At 37.8% G+C, this 19660-nt stretch overlaps 1 protein-coding gene and 1 long non-coding RNA gene across 2 annotated transcripts; one reads left to right on the top strand and one right to left on the bottom strand.

Annotated features, from left to right (window-relative positions):
* Positions 1-29: 29 nt before the first annotated feature.
* LOC114246972 (ionotropic receptor 93a) lies at positions 30-19253 on the top strand. Its single transcript, XM_028179747.2, has 19 exons — positions 30-336; positions 1346-1498; positions 2056-2301; positions 2855-3022; positions 3963-4180; positions 4592-4759; positions 6395-6556; positions 7043-7147; positions 7596-7702; positions 8350-8404; positions 9277-9379; positions 9636-9742; positions 10904-11066; positions 11723-11943; positions 12512-12599; positions 13376-13495; positions 14806-14884; positions 16172-16332; positions 18346-19253. Exons 1-19 carry the CDS (start codon positions 246-248, stop codon positions 18441-18443), a joined length of 2613 nt encoding a protein of 870 aa, XP_028035548.2. The 5' UTR covers positions 30-245; the 3' UTR covers positions 18444-19253.
* On the bottom strand, positions 16399-16837 carry LOC149500110 (uncharacterized). Its single transcript, XR_016325111.1, has 3 exons — positions 16627-16837; positions 16528-16591; positions 16399-16492 (listed from the first exon to the last, which is right to left on the bottom strand). It is a non-coding gene; the product is annotated as an uncharacterized LOC149500110 (long non-coding RNA).
* Positions 19254-19660: the final 407 nt, after the last annotated feature.

Genomic DNA, 19660 nt, shown 5'->3' with positions numbered 1-19660 from the left:
ATTGTGTTACTTCTGCCCATTAAAATGTAACTTATATACGAATAAACCGAAAACATCCTGTATTTATTGGTGCGTCCTCACAATACAGTTAGTCTTTGTACGAATGTTAACATGCCACGTGCGTTCAATGCTTTAATGAGACCATAAATAATAATATTCTCTGATTGGATATTGGCAGTTATTTTGACGAATTATGATTGGTTCATTCAGTTGCTTATTCTTAAGAGTGTATAAGACAGGGCAAGATGAAAATATGGGTGTTAGGTGTTCTTTGTTTAGCTATTTCAGTACACGGCGAAGATTTTCCATCTTTGATAACCGCAAATGCTTCTATAGGTGAGAAAAATAATAGTTTTACGAAATATAAAAAAAATTCGAATTGGTATAGTATTTTGGTCAATTCTTTGGTTGTAATAATAATAATAAAAACTTCTGTTTTCCGATTATAGTTGACCTTATTGTAATGGGGTTGTATATCTCATTGGGTTTATGTTGGAAATGCCGTTAAACAAAATAAAAAGCGCGGATTCTTCAATACGCGATTATTTTTTTATTCCTTAGATGGGTGGACAAGCTCACAGGCCACCTAATGTTAAGTGGTTACTGGAGCCCATAGACATCTACAACGTAAATGCGCCACCAACCTAGAGATATAAGTTCTAAGGTCTCAGTATAGTTACAACGGCTGCCGCACCCTTCAAGCCGAAACGCATTACTGTTTCACGGCAGAAATAGGCAGAGTGATGGTACCTAACGTGCGGACTCACAAAAGGTCCTACCACCAGTACCACCAGTAATGAAATCAATCATCAAATCCTATGTACAGGTAGCCCTCCCATAACACGTTATTTTACAACACGGTTTCAATCTAAAACGAAAAGAAAAATTCCTCTTATAACACGGTACTTCTACAACACGATAATGAGATTTTTGTTTAAAATTATATAGAAAATTACATTAATCACTATAACACACAATAATATATGGGAATAATCGAAATTTTGTTGCTTATTTTTAAGTATGACAGGGAAAAAATACATACAGGGATAGCAGAGATATTTCATTCAGAAAAATGATGTTATCAAGCCATACAGGACTTGACAAACTGACATATTTAAATTCGTAATCCAAACAAAGCAAAGGTGTCTACTATTTCAAAGGCTTTTAATGAAAATGAGCGTCGGTAGCCATCAGATGACACAATGCCTTTAACAACAATTACAAAATCTTTACTGCTTGACTCTTCATTCAAATTTGGAAAGGAACAGATTTTTTTAATGAGGTTTTACGATAATCATCAGCTATATTCTTTATGTGTAATTGTAAAAAGGTTTTTTTTCGACAGCCGTAATTTTGGATCGCCAGTACCTGGGTGACAAGTACCAAACCGTGCTAGACGAACTGAAAGATTATATAAAGGAATTGGCGCGGGTTGAACTGAAGCATGGAGGTGTGCTTGTCCATTACTATTCGTGGACGACCATTAGTTTGAAGAAAGGTATTTCTTGCTACCTTTATAATTGAAGACATGAGTGGATGAAGCGAGTATGATAGATACAGTTTGTTAATTTTGAGAAAACGGACAACAAACTTTTCTTCCTTGTACTTTTTCTTTGTAAATAACTCCTTCATCACACATCATGCAATTTCTAAAAATAGTCTTTAAGCCCGGAGTTTTAAGGTCTAATATGATTTATAGGCACGAATACAGGAATATTTTGAATTAAAAGGATTATAACGAAATTGGTCGCCATAGAAGGAGTTTGGTTTTGGGTGATTTTGAAAGTATAATGGGTGGAAAGCTGTTTGGTAATGCGAAGGCTTTTCAGCTAGTGGAACCCGCCCCGCTTCGGAGCGTCTGCCTACGCCATGAATTCGTCTATTTGTTGAAACTAAATACACTTGCGCCTCTTTGTCATTATTGTGACAAAAACCTTCCTTAACTATGACAAGTGTACCAAGTTGATTACATAGAATACCTCTGTATACATTTGTATGTAAATAGCATTTAGGAATCTTTTAAGTTTGGTGCTTAGTTTCCCGTATTGCGTTCAGGTTTCCTAGCGGTATTCAGTATAGCGTCATGCGAAGACACATGGGAATTATTCTCGCGTACGGAAGAAGAAGATCTTCTTCTGTTTGCCTTGACCGAAGTGGACTGCCCACGGCTCCCACAGCGCTCTGCTATAACTGTAACTTATTCAGAGCCCGGAGAAGAATTACCGCAACTTCTCTTAGATTTGAGGAGTTCGAACGCTATTAGTTGGAAGTCTGCTGTTATACTACACGACGATACTTTAGGTGAGTCATTTATACGTTTGAATTTTATCGTCGTAAATATTTGTGGCGGTACATAATGCGAAATTAATTCTATACCTAAGCCATAAAATATTTTAGACAAAACAAATAAAATAAAATATATAGATCAATTGAAAGTTATTTTTAAAGTACCTTATAAAATATTGTTAGAGTCTGAAACATAAAAGAATTAAATAAAGTATTTTAACATTTTGAGCTATGCAGCTAGATAACATATTTACTACCGACATCGTCTTAAATGTCGAATGCTAATCTGTATATTGAAGAAATAAAAACTTTTCACGTTTACTACAAAACTATAGTTTATATCAATCTTTTTTAATACTATTGCCGATGGGCAAACGAGCGGCGCAAGCCTGGCATTAAGCATTTACAAGAGCCCATAGATGCTGAAACACACAAAAAAAAAACTAGGTATATATGTAAATAAATATGCGCATCCGTATTATTTAGGGATAGTAAATACTTATAAATAAATGATAGCCTGTAGATAGTTTGTTCTACCAGAAGTAGAAAGAGTATAATTAAACTTTAGGCAGGGACATGGTGTCCCGTGTGGTACAATCATTGACTTCACAAATTGATGAGGAAAGCGCTCGACCGGTTTCCGTCACGGTGTTTAAGATGAAGCACGAAATGAACGAATATCTAAGACGGAAAGAGATGCATAGAGTTTTGTCTAAGCTCCCAGTTAAATATATCGGTAAGTTAATGCACCAAATAGATTTTTTTAGTCTAGTCTTTTTTTCTGGACCGGGGAACGAAGTATCTACGGGAATAAGCGGGACTCGAGGGTCCGCAGATGCTAAGAGCAGACCGCGGGCTCAAGGATGGTATTTAGGGCTCTACCCACGAAACGACGCCCCTGCAAGTGTCCCCCGAGGTCAGAACCCGGCCGGGGTAACGAGGCTACCGCCGTCAACCCTCCAACCAGACGCGCGGCCACCCTAAGGACACCTCAACAAAGGACCCTTCGAAGCCATTTCTAGCGTAGCCCGTACATTGTAATTCTATTTAACTATTTCACCAACTCCTGAAAAATTTCTGTTGGTCATATCAATTATGTCGGCTTGAAGAATCTACTGTGGAGAAATAGTGCGTTATTAAATTGAGTGCATAGTATTTCAAATGCTGCTTTCCGTTGTAAGCTTCGATAATATAAAAAAAGAAGTATTGAAGTCGTCGTGGCCTAAAAGATAAAGATGTCCGGTGCATATTCGTGTTGAGCGATGCATCGGTGTTCGAATCCCAGGCGGGTACCAATTTTTCTAATGAAATACGTACTCCACAATTGTTCACGATGGACTTCCACGGTGAATGAGTAACATCGTGTAATAAAAATGAAACCCGCAAAATTATAATTTGTGTAATTACTGGTGGTAGGATCTCTTGTGAGTCCGCGCGGGTAGGTACCGCCGCCTTGCCTATTTCTGCCGTGAAGCAGTGATGCGTTTCGGGTTGAAGGGTGAGGCAGCCGTTGTAACTATACTTGAGACCTTAGAACTTATATCTCAAGGTGGATGGCGCATTTACGTTATAGATGTCTATGGGCTCCAGTAACCACTTTACACCAGGTGGGCCGTGAGTTCGTCCACCCATCTAATCAATAAGCAAATAAAACTTTGCTTACGTTTTTTATTCAGGCGAAAACTTCATAGCAATAGTTACTTTGGACGTGATGACAACAATGGCGGATATTGCGCGGGAACTATTAATGTCTCACACCATGGCTCAGTGGTTGTATGTTATCTCGGATACTAACGCTCACGCTAGTAATCTAAGTGGATTTATTAATACACTCTATGAGGGCGAGAATGTGGCCTTCATATACAATATGACTGACAATGGACCTGATTGCAAGGTATGAAAGACAGATTTCATAGACGCCACAACTGACATACTTTTTTAAAGGAAGTAATCTCTAAACTTAGGTACCTGTTGTAATGCACCTTCTTCTGTTGAATTAAAAAAAAAATACTCATACGCTATACTTATGACGATGGTATTATGACAAAAAAGTTTCACATTAGCCGTGCAACTCGCGAATTATCCTAAAAGCCACAGCGCGAGTGTACTCATAAAATGGACATAAAAAACAAACAGAGATTTTCTCCGGGAAGTTCCTCATGTTCAGAAAAATAATAATAATATAGAAGATTGAACTTTTATGGGTTTCGGTGATTGTCTAAAATGGTACGGGACCCAAGTCTTTTGATCCAACTCATAAGCGATATTAAATACTTAAATTCATGTCTGGTATTATTTTTTGTAGAACGGTTTGATGTGCTATAGTCAAGAAATGATGAGTGCTTTTATATCGGCACTGGATGCTGCAATACAAGCCGAGTTCGATGTGGCTGCTCAAGTCTCAGATGAAGAGTGGGAAGCGATCAGACCCAGCAAAGTGCAACGGAGGGACATCCTACTTAAGCACATGCAGGTAAATATGCATATTTTGCAGTTGATAGTTCATTTGGTTCCGCGAAGCTTTTTCGTATCATATACTTCTATTCAGCAGGCCATACAGTAAGATTTATTATCTCTAGATTATTTCATCTATTCCTAAAATACTCTTACGGCCTGGCCACGGGCATCGGCGGTGCGAACAGCGAAGCGGTGGGCGAGGCGACCATTCGCGCAGCACCGTTTGCAGGCCACGGGTACTCACGTTCGCCGCCGCGACTAGTAAGGAAGTCCGACAGCGAAATGTCTATATTGAAATTATCTCGATATTGCTTACAAATTAATAGTTTTTTGGTTCAGGACCTATTATTTGGAAAAGATTGTGAAGTACATGATTTGAATAAGAATCGGAGTATACCTATAGATGGAGAATTCCACAAGAAGTACGAGAAATACTTTGAGTGGCTAGACTTCCAAATAGCTGGTCTAGCTAGTATTTCAGCTATATATTTTTTTTATTGCTTAGATGGGTGGATGAGCTCACAGTCCACCTTGTGTTAAGTGGTTACTGAAGCCAACGTAAATGCGCCACCCACCTTGAGATATAAGTTCTAAGGTCTCAAGTATAGTTACATTGGCTGCCCCACCCTTCAAACCGAAACGCATTACTACTTCACGGCAGAAGCAGGCAGGGTGGTGGTACCCACCCGCGCGGACTCACAAGAGGTCCTACCCCCAGTAATTACGCAAATTATAATTTTGAGGGTTTCATTTTTATTACACGATGTTATTCCTTCACCGTGGAAATCAATCGTGAACATTAAAATTTGTTGAGTACGTATTTCATTACAAAAATTGGTACCCGCCTGATATTCGACTACCGGTGCATCGCTCAACACCGGACGTCTTATCCGTTCGGCCACGACGCCGCGCCGCATCGTAAGTCGCCCGCGCGATTCGCTCGGTACATTTCGCCGGTCGCTTCGCCGGTCGCCGGTGCGCGTGGCTTGTTAGGTACATTTCTATGCGCTTGTTTTAGTCGCTAGACGCTTCGCCGTTCGCACCGCGCGAATATTCGTATCCGCGAATGTCCCGTGGCCAGGCTGTTAGATTTAATGCGATCGTTTAATAGCCCTAAGTTGCGCTAAGGAGTTACGGTTTGAATTTGCTGTACAAAGATTTGCATTAGTTGACTAGCTTTTGCCCGCGACTTCGTCCGCATGGAATAGTTCACGAATAATGCTTTATTTTAGAACAAATTTGGTTAGCATAAAAAACATTATAGTGAGTCAACCTTAACATATAGACATATGCTGTCGCGGACTTTTTTTAAATCTTTTAAAGCGGAACAATTTTGTCATACATTATTTTAGCGAAACTTTAACCGTTTCTACAGCGCACGCAACGGAAGCTCTCAAAACCCGATTTTGAAACATTCTTTATTGGTGCTCCGCTTGTATTGTTCTTAGCATGATGTTATATAGCCTATAGTCTTCCTTAATAAATGGGCTATCTAACACTGAAATAACTTTTCAAATCAGATCAGTAGTTCCTGAGATTAGCGCGTTCAAACAAACAAACTCTTCAGCTTTATAATTAATAGTATAGATACGGTAAATCAAAGTATGGCCTTTTTACTTTATAAAGTGTTCAGAAGCCGTGTGTTTAATAGCAATACATATTGGCGAAAAGTGTCTGTGGAAACTGCACATTGTGGCGAGCATTAGCGGCCGATACTTGGGGCGTTACGTACCGGCAAAGTGATGTATCTGAACAAATTAATGAACATGCGAATGGTTCTACCGGAGTTATTGAGCATCTTGAATTAATGAATGTAAGTTAATAATAACATATTTTCAGTTATCTGGGTAGATGAGCTTCACAGCTAACTTGACTCGACTTAGTGCCAAAAAGTTACTTGACTTATTTGTTAAATTCTTGAACAGGAACTATAGCAATACCTAATAACTGGGAACATATCACACACGGTCGTCCAGCCCCAATTTCGGGGTCCTTGTATTATGGGTAACAGAGACTGATATACATACTTATACATGTTTAAATATATATATGTACATACACAAAGAGCAAACAAACTGTTTATCACACGAATGTTTGCCCGATGTGGGAATTGAACTCACAATCCTCGGCTAAACAGTCAGGAGCGCTAACTTATGCACCACCGAGTAAATAATTAAACATTATCGGGATTTTGTTGATAAGGCGTTCATGTGTGTTCCATCTCTAAAACACAGATACTCACTTCCTTACTTCAAGCTATCGGCACAAAGTTAACTTTGAGGTTAATTGCATTCCACAGGTCGGAATTTGGCGTCCAATCGACGCTATGACGTTTGCGGATTTATTATTTCCTCATGTGCATCACGGGTTTAGAGGGAAAGAATTACCGATAATAACTTATCATGTAAGTTAGTTTTAAATCGTTCGTTCGGGTATATTTTGATATATTTACTGCTTCAATATGCTGAAATAAGCAGGGTGGTGGTACCTACCCGTGTGGACTCATAGAGGTCCTAGTAATATAACTTAGTTACAATACATAATTACAACTTATTTTTTTATTTAGCCGTCTGTGATTACGAAAATGAAATGAAATCGTAAAAGTAGTTTTAATTTGTATTTTTTTATCTAATACAGAGTAGAGTCCTACCGTTACTATTGTTGATCGAAGGTCCTACCGAAAGACTCGGAATGAAATAATGAAACAAATGCAGAATGCTAGAGTTATTCTAAGTCGGACTAACTACATTTCTTAGGGGTAGGATAGGAATAGTATATAGGAAGGCTTTATTATCACAGTTTCTAGAAACAAATTTTAGTTCCATCTAACATTTTGTTCTTTTGGACATTAGAATCCTCCGTGGACGTACCTACAAGCAAACGAATCGGGCACGATCGTGAAATACAGTGGACTTATGTTTGATATCGTCAATCAATTGGCTAAGAACAAAAACTTTACGTGAGTATGTAACAGTATAGTAGTGAAATATCTTGTACTTCATGTGATATCAAATTCAATTATTACAATTATGTACATATAATTAGAGCACAACAGAAAGAACCTTTGTCATTAAATTCGTTAACATCGACCGTTTTGGTATTTTTTGGGCAACTTCAAAATGTATAAGAAGAATTATTATTGTATAAGTATCGTCAGCTGTTCATTCTGATACCAATGTAAAGTCCCTACAATAGTTTAGTCGATAGGTAAATATAATAAAAGACACTTCTATGTGCTTAGTGCGAGTTTTTTAACGTTCTCGATAGCGTAAAAGTTAACTCATATTTGTATGGAATGGGATCGTTTGCGTACGTTTGCCGCTAGGGGCGCTGTTCCAACTGCATACAAAATTGGATTAACTTTTACGCTATCGATAGCTTTAAAAAACTCGCACTAAGCACACTGGTCTAGAGCCCCTAGGGGGGTAATACTTAGGATCAAGATCTGTACATCGTACTATTAAATCGATATCAATTTCATGAATTCCATCCACAATATCTGATTTGAAAGGAGACATGAAATTACTTCTTGTCTTTTAATTATACAAAAAACAATTTAATGACTACGAATGTAATAGTAAAATTGATATTGCTTTTGCATTGCAGGATCAAGATAATGCTCCCGAGTCATGTCAAACACGAGTTTTCCAATGAAACTGATGTATGTATTTCTTTCCGCTTGACTTTTTTGGGATTGTGTTGAACAATTTTTCGGGAATAATATTTTGCGTTTATTTTTCTTTTATCAAATTTAGGAAATGTACCTTCGTTTGTTAATTCTTTGTTTGTTTTATTTTGAACCCAGTTAAAGTTCCAGATGGCCCTTTTAAAGTTTTCAGCATAAGCAGTAGGTACGTAATACAGATGGCGAACTTATAATTGGCTATAATATAATCAATTGGCAGAAAATAACCTAATTTTGAATTTTGTACAAATGCAATGTTTTGGGGATAATTTATCATATATGCAAAAGATTTTTCAAATTAAACTTATAAACGCCATGTCTTTATCATAGGTACTCGATTTCGAGGGCTGCCATTTGATGTATGTGATCAAACGCTATATTGCGATCCCTGACGTCACTCATAAATTCATATGTACAGCCATTTTGTTATCTACAGTTGAGTACTCTTTGCAAACCCTAAAAGCCCAGAGCACGAAATCGACATTCGATAATTCTGCATTTTCCTTACATCTCTCATGCCTCTCGTTCACTTTTCGCTCTTTAGATGGGTGGACGAGCTCACAGCCCACCTGGTGTTAAGTGGTTACTGGAGCCCATAGACATCTACAACGTAAATGCCGCCACCCACCTTGAGATATGAGTTCTAAGGTCTCAGTATAGTTACAACGGCTGCCCCACCCTTCGAACCGAAACGTATTACTGCTTCACGGCAGAAATAGGCAGGGTGGTGGTACCTACCCATGCGGACTCACAAAAGATCCTATCACCCGTAATAATGTTCCACTTTACTTCCGCGCAGTTTCCATTGCCCATCAAGCTGGTGTTAATTTAAAAAATAATTATTACAGATGATGCACAGTCAAAGTGCTCGGCTAACAATAGCGGCCATTGCAAAAGGCCATGCGGCTTTGGCTGCTGCCCCATTCACAGTATTACCTGGTCTTAATCAAGGTAGATAATTTTTCACAATCTATGTATTTTAATGTATACTTAATTGGTTATCGGTGCTACAAAGTGAATGCCAGTCATTGTCTTTTTATTTTTTTATATGTGTATGGTAAAGTCATATCTTCCTGTATGTAATATAATTCGAGTGTTGTATAAATAATTACTGTAGTCTACCGCTTTTAATTGATTAGCTAAAACCCAAATTACATGCAAAAATATGAGCATATAAGGGAAAAAGAACCATAATTAATGATTTTAGGTATCAACTACACAATTCCAGTGAGCACTCAGCCGCACACATTCATTGTGGCCACGCCTCGGGAACTCAGCAGAGCCTTACTGTTCCTACTGCCTTTTACTACCGATGTAAGTTTGCATACCGTTGCTGACATTACCTGTGAAAATGACAGAGTTGATTAATTTGAGACTTTAATCAACTGGGATAAAATTAAAACGAAACGAGACGAGACGGGATAAAATATAATATAATCTCAGTAAAATGGGTATAATTACGGAGACTTTTTCTGTGGACTTTTTGGAACCCGTAAATCTACGTTCAGCAGCTTTGTTTAATTTTTCCACATTTGTTCACTTTCACAGATACTAAACAGTTACTGAACCCCCATTATTACACATTAAAACCCAAAGAAACACTAAGTTAACAAAATCAAACGATTCACACAACTTCGCTCCTCGCTCTCCCGCCAAACACTCGGGTCTAAAACAAAAGTGAGAAAATGAATTAATCCAATACATCTTTGGGATTAACGACAAAAGGAAAATCTTCCAACGCGTTGGTGATTTTACTGGAGTTGCATATCTGTAGGATATTTGTTGAATTCTCTTGAAAATGTAGTTAGCGACATTTAGGCATCTGTCAAATATATTGTGTACTATGATGGCTACCTAAATCTCATTGTAAAGCATGTGAAGTCAGGCACTGATTTCACATAGATCTTTATCGGCACTTAATATTTAGTTTTCGTTGATGATCACAGAAAATACAATCGAGTGGTCATCAAGCTCAACGCGGTCTAGAAGCAAAGTAATTAGTGTGGATGTTATTTGTACTAAAATTATTGTTTCATGTTATGTGGTAAAAAAATTTTTTTCGTTAAGATTGGATAAGTTCACAGTCGGTATACCGTGGTCTGTATAGTAGTAGATTACCGAACGCTCGATATGTCTTAGCACAAGTTCGTGAACGATTTCAAAGATGAATGTATAGAAAATCGTATAATGAAATCCGCAAATATTATAATTGGCGAAATTGTTGGTAGCAAATAGTATTTCACGCCACCTCCATGCTACCCCGGAGGATTTTTTCCAGTTTCCATTTTACGATGCAATCGTCAAACTCATTACAATATACGCAGACTCCGAGAGGTCCTTAACGCATTTGGTGAAGAAATTGAGTACTCTTCGATACTTGCCTTTTTCGTAATGAATGATTAGACGCTTTCGTGGACAATGTTAGTAAATCATTGATCTTTCATAAAATTGTAATGAACTTCAATTTCATTACAGACATGGCTCTGTTTGGGTTTCGCCGTGATATTAATGGGCCCTATGCTGTATATAGTGCATCGTTTAAGTCCATATTACGAAGCCATGGAGATCACACGCGAAGGAGGACTGGCCACAATTCACAATTGTCTCTGGTACATTTACGGGGCGTTGCTGCAACAAGGTGAAGACCAGTATAAATAAATTATGGCGTCAATTATCCATTTAGCTAAACATAGATTATATGACAAAAAGGTTAGACACATATGACGTCACACGTTGATGCGTTTGGTTGAATAATTGGTGTAATTTTAATAGCGTTCCTTATATCTATTTGTTAGATTGCATCGTTACTCTCGAACCGACTCGAGGTCATCGGTCCATCTTGTAGGAGGCCTACCCACGCTACGTCTTCCGGTACACGGTCGCCACTCAAGAACTTTTTGGCCCCAACAACCACCCGGTCTACAAGCAATGTGTCCTGCCCACTGCCACTTCAATGTCGCCATTTACTCGAAGATCGAATTATAATATGGAAATATATTATATACATAGTAGGATTATAAAAGGAATAGAGCATATTTTTTTTTTTGCCTATTCGCTAGTAGCCTAAGGGGCTATTCTAGCTTCACGCAGACGGGTAGGTGAGCTCACGCGCTCAATCTGAAAGAAATTTCTAATACTAGCCCTAGCAAGAGCAATGCTTCGCTGAATCTAATCTGATCTACCACCGGTCCTATATCACTGAATTGTTTTAACTTCTCCGTTGCATATGCATAGACTAGATTCATTGTCAAAACATTTGTAGTTTCTGCAATTACTTTGCACATTTATTTGCAGGCGGGATGTATCTTCCAAGGGCAGACAGCGGTCGTTTAGTGATCGGAACTTGGTGGCTAGTCGTATTAGTTATAGTTACCACATATTCTGGTAATCTTGTTGCGTTTCTAACGTTTCCGAAATTGGAAGCGCCCGTTACGACAATATCGGAGCTATTGAAGAACAGCGATGCTTACACTTGGTCCGTAACTAAAGGATCTTATTTAGAAATGGAGCTGAAGGTAATTAATGGTTTGGGTGAAATTAACTGTCTATTAAGTTACCTGGAAGAGATTACTTTTAGCGATAAGTCTATTGTACATATGTTATACCTGCCTAATGAATTATGTTCAATATTAGTTATGCTATTTTCAATGTCCATAATTTTTTTAGTTGGCAATAAAGTATATCATAGTATAACCTATATCACCTTTAAGGTTATAAGGGATAATCCTTCCCCCTATTAAATTGTTAAAGATTATTAATTGCTTAGAATAGGCAATATGGCTGTAAGTACCCCACCATCGCGTCTATTACATGGACAGCTGTTATAATTATTTTACATGATTTTATCTATATTAGGATAATTTTAATTATGTAACGGAATTTTTCATCGTAATAATTAATTTTAATTTCAAGACTTTCAATCGTATTGAGAATTTGATCGATGATAGTACAATGCATATAGCTTTTGCTTAATATCCTTATAAGGATCGACAGGATCATAATAATAATAATAAAAAATTTAGTACATATTTAGTTTGGCATGCTTTTTTTATATGTTTATTTTGAATTATCTTCCCTTGTTAGAATTCAGAAGAACCAAAATACAAGCGACTGATAAAAGAGGCTGAGTTGCTTAAGGAAACTGGGGGAATCGAAGGAACTATACATGCCGGTATGTATTGTAGCTTCGTAAGATCACGTATATTAGATCCGTTGTACTCAAGAATATTTAAAATCTACTACGAGAAAAGGTTCAACTAAATAAGTATTTTACAAAACTGTGGACTGTCTGAGAGAGAGAGAGACAAGTCAGTACGGCGTGAGTGCACACATGTTAAAGACACTAGTTGTATTTTCCAAGTTCTAAGGTCTCAGTATAGTTACAACGGCTGCCCCACCCTTCAAACCGAAACGTATTACTGCTTCACGGTAGAAAATAGGCGGGGTGGTGGTACCTACCCGTGCGGACTCACAAGAGGTCTTACCACCAGTAAAAGGGGTCCACCACCACCAGTAAAGTCGAGGGGCTATATCTGGTTCGCCTAACGTATAGGGGAACTTCGGGGCTCAGCCTGGCGAATTTGCTAACACTAACCTCAGCAACTCCTCACTCCTCGCGCACCCCGAAGACCTTCTCATCGTAACTACCATAAGGTTGTGCCAGCTACATCTCTCTACCCTCAGACACAGCCTACTGAGTTTCTCGCCGGATCTTCTCAGTTTCCGATCCGGTGGTAGATTCTGCGAAGCACGACTCTTGCTAGGGTTCGTGTTAGCAACGTCGTTAGGTTTGAGCCCCGTGAGCTCACTAGTTAAGGTTACGCTGAAATAGCCTCTCAAGGCTATCAGCAAAGGTAGAAAAAAAAAAACATCTCTATCTTCGATCTTCTTTTACGCCTGTTTCAAACTACTAAAAAATGTATGTGTTTCGAATTGTTTGTTTTGTAGCAAGGGGAACCCTGGATAGAGTACGCGGTCAGCGACATCTGATCTTCGATTGGAGGCTCCGACTCACGTATTTGATGAGCGCCGATCACATAGCGACAGAAACCTGCGACTTCGCACTGGGTACTGTCTGACTTTATGCACTCATATAATTTATACACTAGCGACCCGCCCTCCATTAATAATTGAGTCCCGCGACGTTACCCGCGGTTATTGTCGTACCGCGGGTGACGCCGCGGGGCAAAGCTAGTCTAAAAATAAGTCCCGTCAAAATCGGTCCAGCGGTTCCAGAGATTAGCCGGAACAAACAGACAGACAGACAGAAGGACAAAAATTGTAAAAATGTTATTTTGGTGTATGTATCGTATATATATATATATGCATGTAGTAAAAAGCGGTTATTTCAATATTACAAACAGACACTCCAATTTTATATGTATAGATAACTTTTTTGAAGTGAAACTTCTTTAGAATCGTTGTGATTTCAAACTCGATGAAACGAAAAAATAAGTCCATAGAGACACAAACACATAAATGTATAGGATTCAGCCGGCGAGAGAATGAGATAGAACACATTAAACATTCTCGGTCTCCTCTTTGTGCGACTCTTCGTAGCATCCCCACTATCGTCTACTAAACATTGTCCATATGTATGCTCCTGTGTAGTGGGATAGTCAGTGTATAAATAAAATACAGGCTCGTATATTGAATATTTGCGTTTATTCCTGTTTTATTAATTTAAATTACGACTTGCCATGCACGGGCGTAAAAGGCTGGAACGGAAGAGAGGGTTGCCAAGCGCCAAACTTAAAATTAGCAACTTAGAACTTAGGTGTTACCATTACAATATTACAATTTCTAATGTTAATATTTTAATTGAACAGTCAGTATATCTATATCTTATTTAGAAGTTTCACTTCTACCACACACGCATTTTTTAGCATTGTGATTATAAAAGTATTATAGTCTATGACAATAGAACCATAATAATGTTCAAACTTACAACCTCAATTGATTATAGTCGAATTCGACTACTAAGGGACCACTAGTACATTAACACGTTGGCCATGTAAGACACTGATGCCCTACGCGGCGCCTTAAAGTACCTAAAAGCACCGTTAATGGATCGGGAGGATCCGTAATGACATGTTTAGGGCGACGTCGACTGTTTACCATTCGGTCTACAGGATTGGATATCTGGTACCGACCACCAACTCATCATCTACCGCTAAGCTAAAACGCGTGTGAAGTCTGCGATCTTATTCCGTTAGTTAGATGGATGTGCTCACGTTGTGATGGCTGTGAGCTCCGACAACTCAAAACCAGCTCATTCAGGAGATCTATCTAGAATATTGAATTACAAAATGTATGATGATAGTTTTGTTCAAACAACGCGTGTGATTGGAAAGTTTTAAAGCATTTAATTGTTATAGCCGTTGAAGATTTCATGGAGGAACAAGTGGCCATGATAGTACCGGCCGGCAGCCCTTATTTGCCAGTTATCAATAAAGAGTACGTATAGTTGTATGTTTACTTTTTTATTTTCTTAGGTGGGTGGACGAGCTCACAGCCCACCTGGTGTTAAGTGGTTACTGGAGGCCATAGACATCTACAACGTAAGTGCGCCACCCATCTTGAGATATGAGTTCTAAGGCCTCAGTATAGTTACAACGGCTGCCCCACCCTTCAAACTGAAAAGCATTACTACTTCACAGCAGAAATAGGCAGGGTGGTGGTACCTATCCGTGCGGACTAACAAGAAATTTACCACCAGGAGATTCTTTCAATAACATTACGTTTACAGGTAGCATTTAGTAGTAGTAGTTTTATTTTTCCAGCTGGAAAGGTAAAGGTATCATACCATACAGCTTTAATCTACAAGTCGTCGTGGCCTAAAGGATAAGACGTCCGGTGCATTCGTAGAGCGATGCACCGGTGTTCGAGTCCCGCAGGCGGGTACCAATTTTTCTATTGAAATACGTACTCAACAAATGTTCACGATTGACGTCCACGGTGAAGGAATAACATCGTGTAATAAAAATCAAACCCGCAAAATTATAATTTGCGTAAACACTGGTGGTAGGACCTCTTGGGAGTCCGCACGGGTAGGTACCACCGCCCTGCCTATTTCTGCCGTGAAGCAGTAATGCGTTTCGGTCTGAAGGGTAGGGCAGCCATTGTAACTATACTGAGATCTTAGAACTTATATCTCAAGGTGGGTGGCGCATTTACGTTGTAGATGTCTATGGGCTCCAGTAACCACTTAACACCAGGTGGGCTGTGAGCTCGTCCATCCATCTAAGCAATAAAAAAAAAAGGAAATCTTTTAAATTTATATTCTTTTTTTATATAAACAATTATAAAATAATGTGAAATGAAATGAAGTTGATTAATATGAAACATGGCATGAAATGAAATGAAATGAGATGCGATGAGATGATATGATATGGGATGAAATATAATCTCAGTAAAATGGTGGTCATTTACTGAGACTTTTTCAGTGGCCTTTTTGGAAGATACCGAGAAGATACGTCCAGCGGCTTTGTTTTATTTTCCCACATTTGTGCACTTTTACTTAACAGTTAATAAATCACGATTGTTACGCATTGAAACCTGAAGAAACACTAAATAGACAAAATAAAACAAATCACACAACTTCATTCCACGCGTTCCCGCCAAAAACCTATCGCTAGCATTTTTAATTTTCGATGACATCTGTCACTCGCGTTACGTCCCAAAAATAGTTGATCCAATACATATGTACATACTTACAATTATTAATATTATCTTAATTTACAGGATCAATCGAATGCACAAAGCCGGTCTCATATCAAAATGGTTGAGTGCGTATTTGCCCAAGCCGAATCGTTGTTTAAAAATTTCGACAGTGACTCAAGAAGTGAGTAATCACACTGTCAACTTGAGTGATATGCAAGGGTCCTTCTTCGTACTGTTTTTAGGTAAGAATAAAATATACATATATAGCTCAACTCATATTCACTTCAAATATTTTTTACATATAACAAAATATATATATATTTTGCCAAATGCCATATAAAAAAAGAGAAGAAAATGTATTATGAAGCTTTTTGCTGCCTACTATTAGTAACCACTAGTAACCTCAAGCATAGATTATACTTAATATATTTGAGAACCTCAAGGGATAATACTAGCTTCACCGTACTTATAGTAGAGCTCACGGGGCTCAGCCTATGAGACCTTCGCTAGAAGTAATAGTGTTCTGTGTATGAGACTTATTACTAAATCTATGGTGTGGGAAAGACTTTTCTTGATTTTATTACAATATTCAGCGATTGCTAGTTGGCCTTTTGGCTAGTGTCAAACTTTAGTACCTACATATCTGTTATTTTCTTCAGACGTTTAACGAAAGACACGGACTAAGTTTATGTATATATTTCATCTAGACTTATTAAAATGTTTTTAATAGAAGCTATTAAGCTATTGACGTCATTTCCAGTAGGTAGCTTCATTAATGGAATATTTGAAATGTCCTATTCAGGTGTACGAAATTTATCCAAGTGCCATAAAAAATGAATAATAAAACATCGTGTTTATTCGTCGTATGTATTCTTTATGAATTTCAAAACAAGATTTTCGTGACAACAATTATTATTGAATATTAATTTGTTTACATTGTAAACCTGATTTAATCAACAGGAAACTTGAAGGTATTTTTCTTGACTTGTGAAGTTTGGGCATTTTTATTATTATTATTATAATAGCACGATTCTTAGCTGACCCGACAGAATATCTTTGCAAATTTTAATATATTATGTAATATGTGTTTCTGGTCATTGAGTGAATTTATAATTATTGCCATCAATAAGGGATTCGGGTAAACTTTACAAAATTTCCTTTTCACTGTAGTATACTTATAGAATATAGTTGAAAATTACTGTTTGGAAAAGAAGCGAGAGGTTAATTAAAAAAGTGGTAATAATAATAAATGAAGCCTGGCCAAAAGACAATTATCCGTGCCGTAAAATATTACTAAATCATTTAAAAAAAAAACCGCAAATCTGTTCAAAGTTTTCAAAATTATTTGCCCACTAACGAATAGTAATTCAATTATTTGTATTGAGAACGGCTCTTAAGCTTGATTGCATCGAAAACGAAGTATAAATAAAGGAATTTAGAAAAGAGCAAGCCTTCATTGCATTATTGGTTCTTCTTAAAAGGCGAGACTGTATTTTGAATCGGTTTTCGACGTCTAAAGCGCCTACGAAGACCGATTGGGCTTAAAAGTCTTAGTGATTTCTTGTCTGAATTTCATGTTGTTATAAAATTTTCTAACATGACGTCCGGGTACTTGTATCAAGCAAGCAGATACTTATTGTTTTAAAGATTATTTAATACGCAATTAACTCGTGTTCACGACTTCCACAACGAAGGAGTGACATCGTGTCATCTCACGGCCGGTGAAGCTGGAATAACCCCTTGAGGTTTCTAGCATAGGTAAAAAATATATTTAGACATATGTATTAACTATCGAATCCGCAAAAATAGCAATTCATGTGTTTTTATATTTTTTTATTCCATAGATGACTGGATGAGCTCACAGCCCACCTGGTATTAAGTGTTTACCGGAGCCCATAGACATCTACAACGTAAATGTCGCCACTCACCTTGAGATATTACTTACAAAAGCTGTCCCACCCTTCAAACCGAAACGCATTACTGCTTCATGGCAGAAATAAGCAGGGTGGTGGTACCTACCCGTGTGGACTCACAAGAGGTGCTACCACCAGTAATTCATGCAATATATATGAAATTCATGTAATAACTATACATTGAAATGTGTCAAGTATCAAGGAGGGTGGCGGCTTTCACGCTGTGATGTCCATGGGCTCCGGCAACCGCTTAACCACAAATGGGCCGTGTACTCGTTTGCACAACAAAAAAAGGTAAATTGAAGTGTTTTTTTTTCAATAAATTCTTTCGTTTGTTCGTAGGATTTTTCTCCGCATCGACAGTGTTGATTCTGGAGTGGTTCTACAATAGGAGGAAACGAAAAAGCGAAGAAATAGTCATCAAGCCGTATGTTGAATAAAACGTATACGCGAACGTAACGTAAACGTGACGTGACGTGTTTATACCACTATTGATAACGAAGAGCGATTTCCTGAGATGAATAAAAACTCAAACAAAAATAGCTAGTGTTAAGAGTCAATGGTTCTGAGGAAATCTCAGAGTTCGTTCGTTAAGTACCGTCACTTTTGTTTTATTGTTTGCATATGTAGATAACCGGAGCTTATCAAAATTTTAAGGTACCGAACCCACCTTGAGGCATGAGGTCGAGCCCTCAATTAACTTGCATGACGGCTGATGGTGATACGACGATTTTGTTAGGCGACGGTAGGCAGCGGCGCGATTGCATTCTTGATATTGCTGAGGTTCACGAGCCACGGTGACCACTCACTATTATCTGGACCAAATGCTCGTCTACGAAAGGCAATTAGAAAAAGAAGCTTAAAAGGAAAGGAAGCATTTCTTTTTAAAGGAACTGATACCTTATTGTTATATGATCATTTCATTAAATCATCCTCATGCAAGTCACAATTCAAAATCGCTCTCTATAGACTTTTTTCCTTACCTATTCTTTGGTAGTCTAAGGGACTATTCTAGCTACGCTCGGTCGGGTAGATGAGCCCACGGGCTACAACTGAGTGATTTTTCTAACACTAGCCCTAGTAAGAGAGAATCTACCACCAGATCGGAATCGCGACCCACTGAGGAGATCAGGCGAGAAACTCGGTCTGTTGCTCTCTATAGAAAGCGTAGCTAGAGCTAGCAGATGAAAAAAATTTTTTTTAATCGTGTATTTATACTGATGCAGAAAATGTATTCTTACAGCTTAAGCTTCGAACATATTCTTGTAAATCTAAGAAACTGTTATTAAGTAAATTAGAATTAGTGAATATGTAATTTTAATTACAAACTCAATTGTTCGAGTTTAAGTAAATTGAAATATCGAATAAAATTAAATTGTTCTCATTCATACAGGCCTTTACGGGAACTTCAAAATCCTTACGAATGTACTTTTTTTAAGGGATTTTATGACCTGGTAACTAAGACCTTTAAGTCATGTCTTATTTTAATTTATATTCTTATTTTTATGAAAAGTGATAATATGGAGTGAAATGAAATGAAATGAAGATGATCAATTTGAGACATTAATCAACTCGGATGAATTAAATGCAATGAGATGAGCTGATTTGGGATGAAATATAATCTCAGTAAAATGGTGGTAATTTACTAAAATATTTT

The sequence above is a fragment of the Bombyx mandarina genome, chromosome 23, assembly GCF_030267445.1.
Source record: "Bombyx mandarina strain Sakado chromosome 23, ASM3026744v2".
Taxonomy (NCBI): domain Eukaryota; kingdom Metazoa; phylum Arthropoda; class Insecta; order Lepidoptera; family Bombycidae; genus Bombyx; species Bombyx mandarina.
Note: the sequence above shows the minus strand (reverse complement) of the source record. Positions and strands in the feature narration are given on the sequence as shown.

What these genes read in the sequence shown, in the direction of transcription:
- LOC114246972 (XM_028179747.2), top strand. Translation starts at nt 246, where the DNA reads ATGAAAATATGGGTGTTAGGTGTTCTTTGTTTAGCTATTTCAGTACAC. An exon ending in CGAAGGAACTATACATGCCG is followed by an intron (nt 12,600 to 13,375) that starts GTATGTATTGTA and finishes TTTGTTTTGTAG; the next exon opens with CAAGGGGAACCCTGGATAGA. An exon ending in TTGCCAGTTATCAATAAAGA is followed by an intron (nt 14,885 to 16,171) that starts GTACGTATAGTT and finishes CTTAATTTACAG; the next exon opens with GATCAATCGAATGCACAAAG.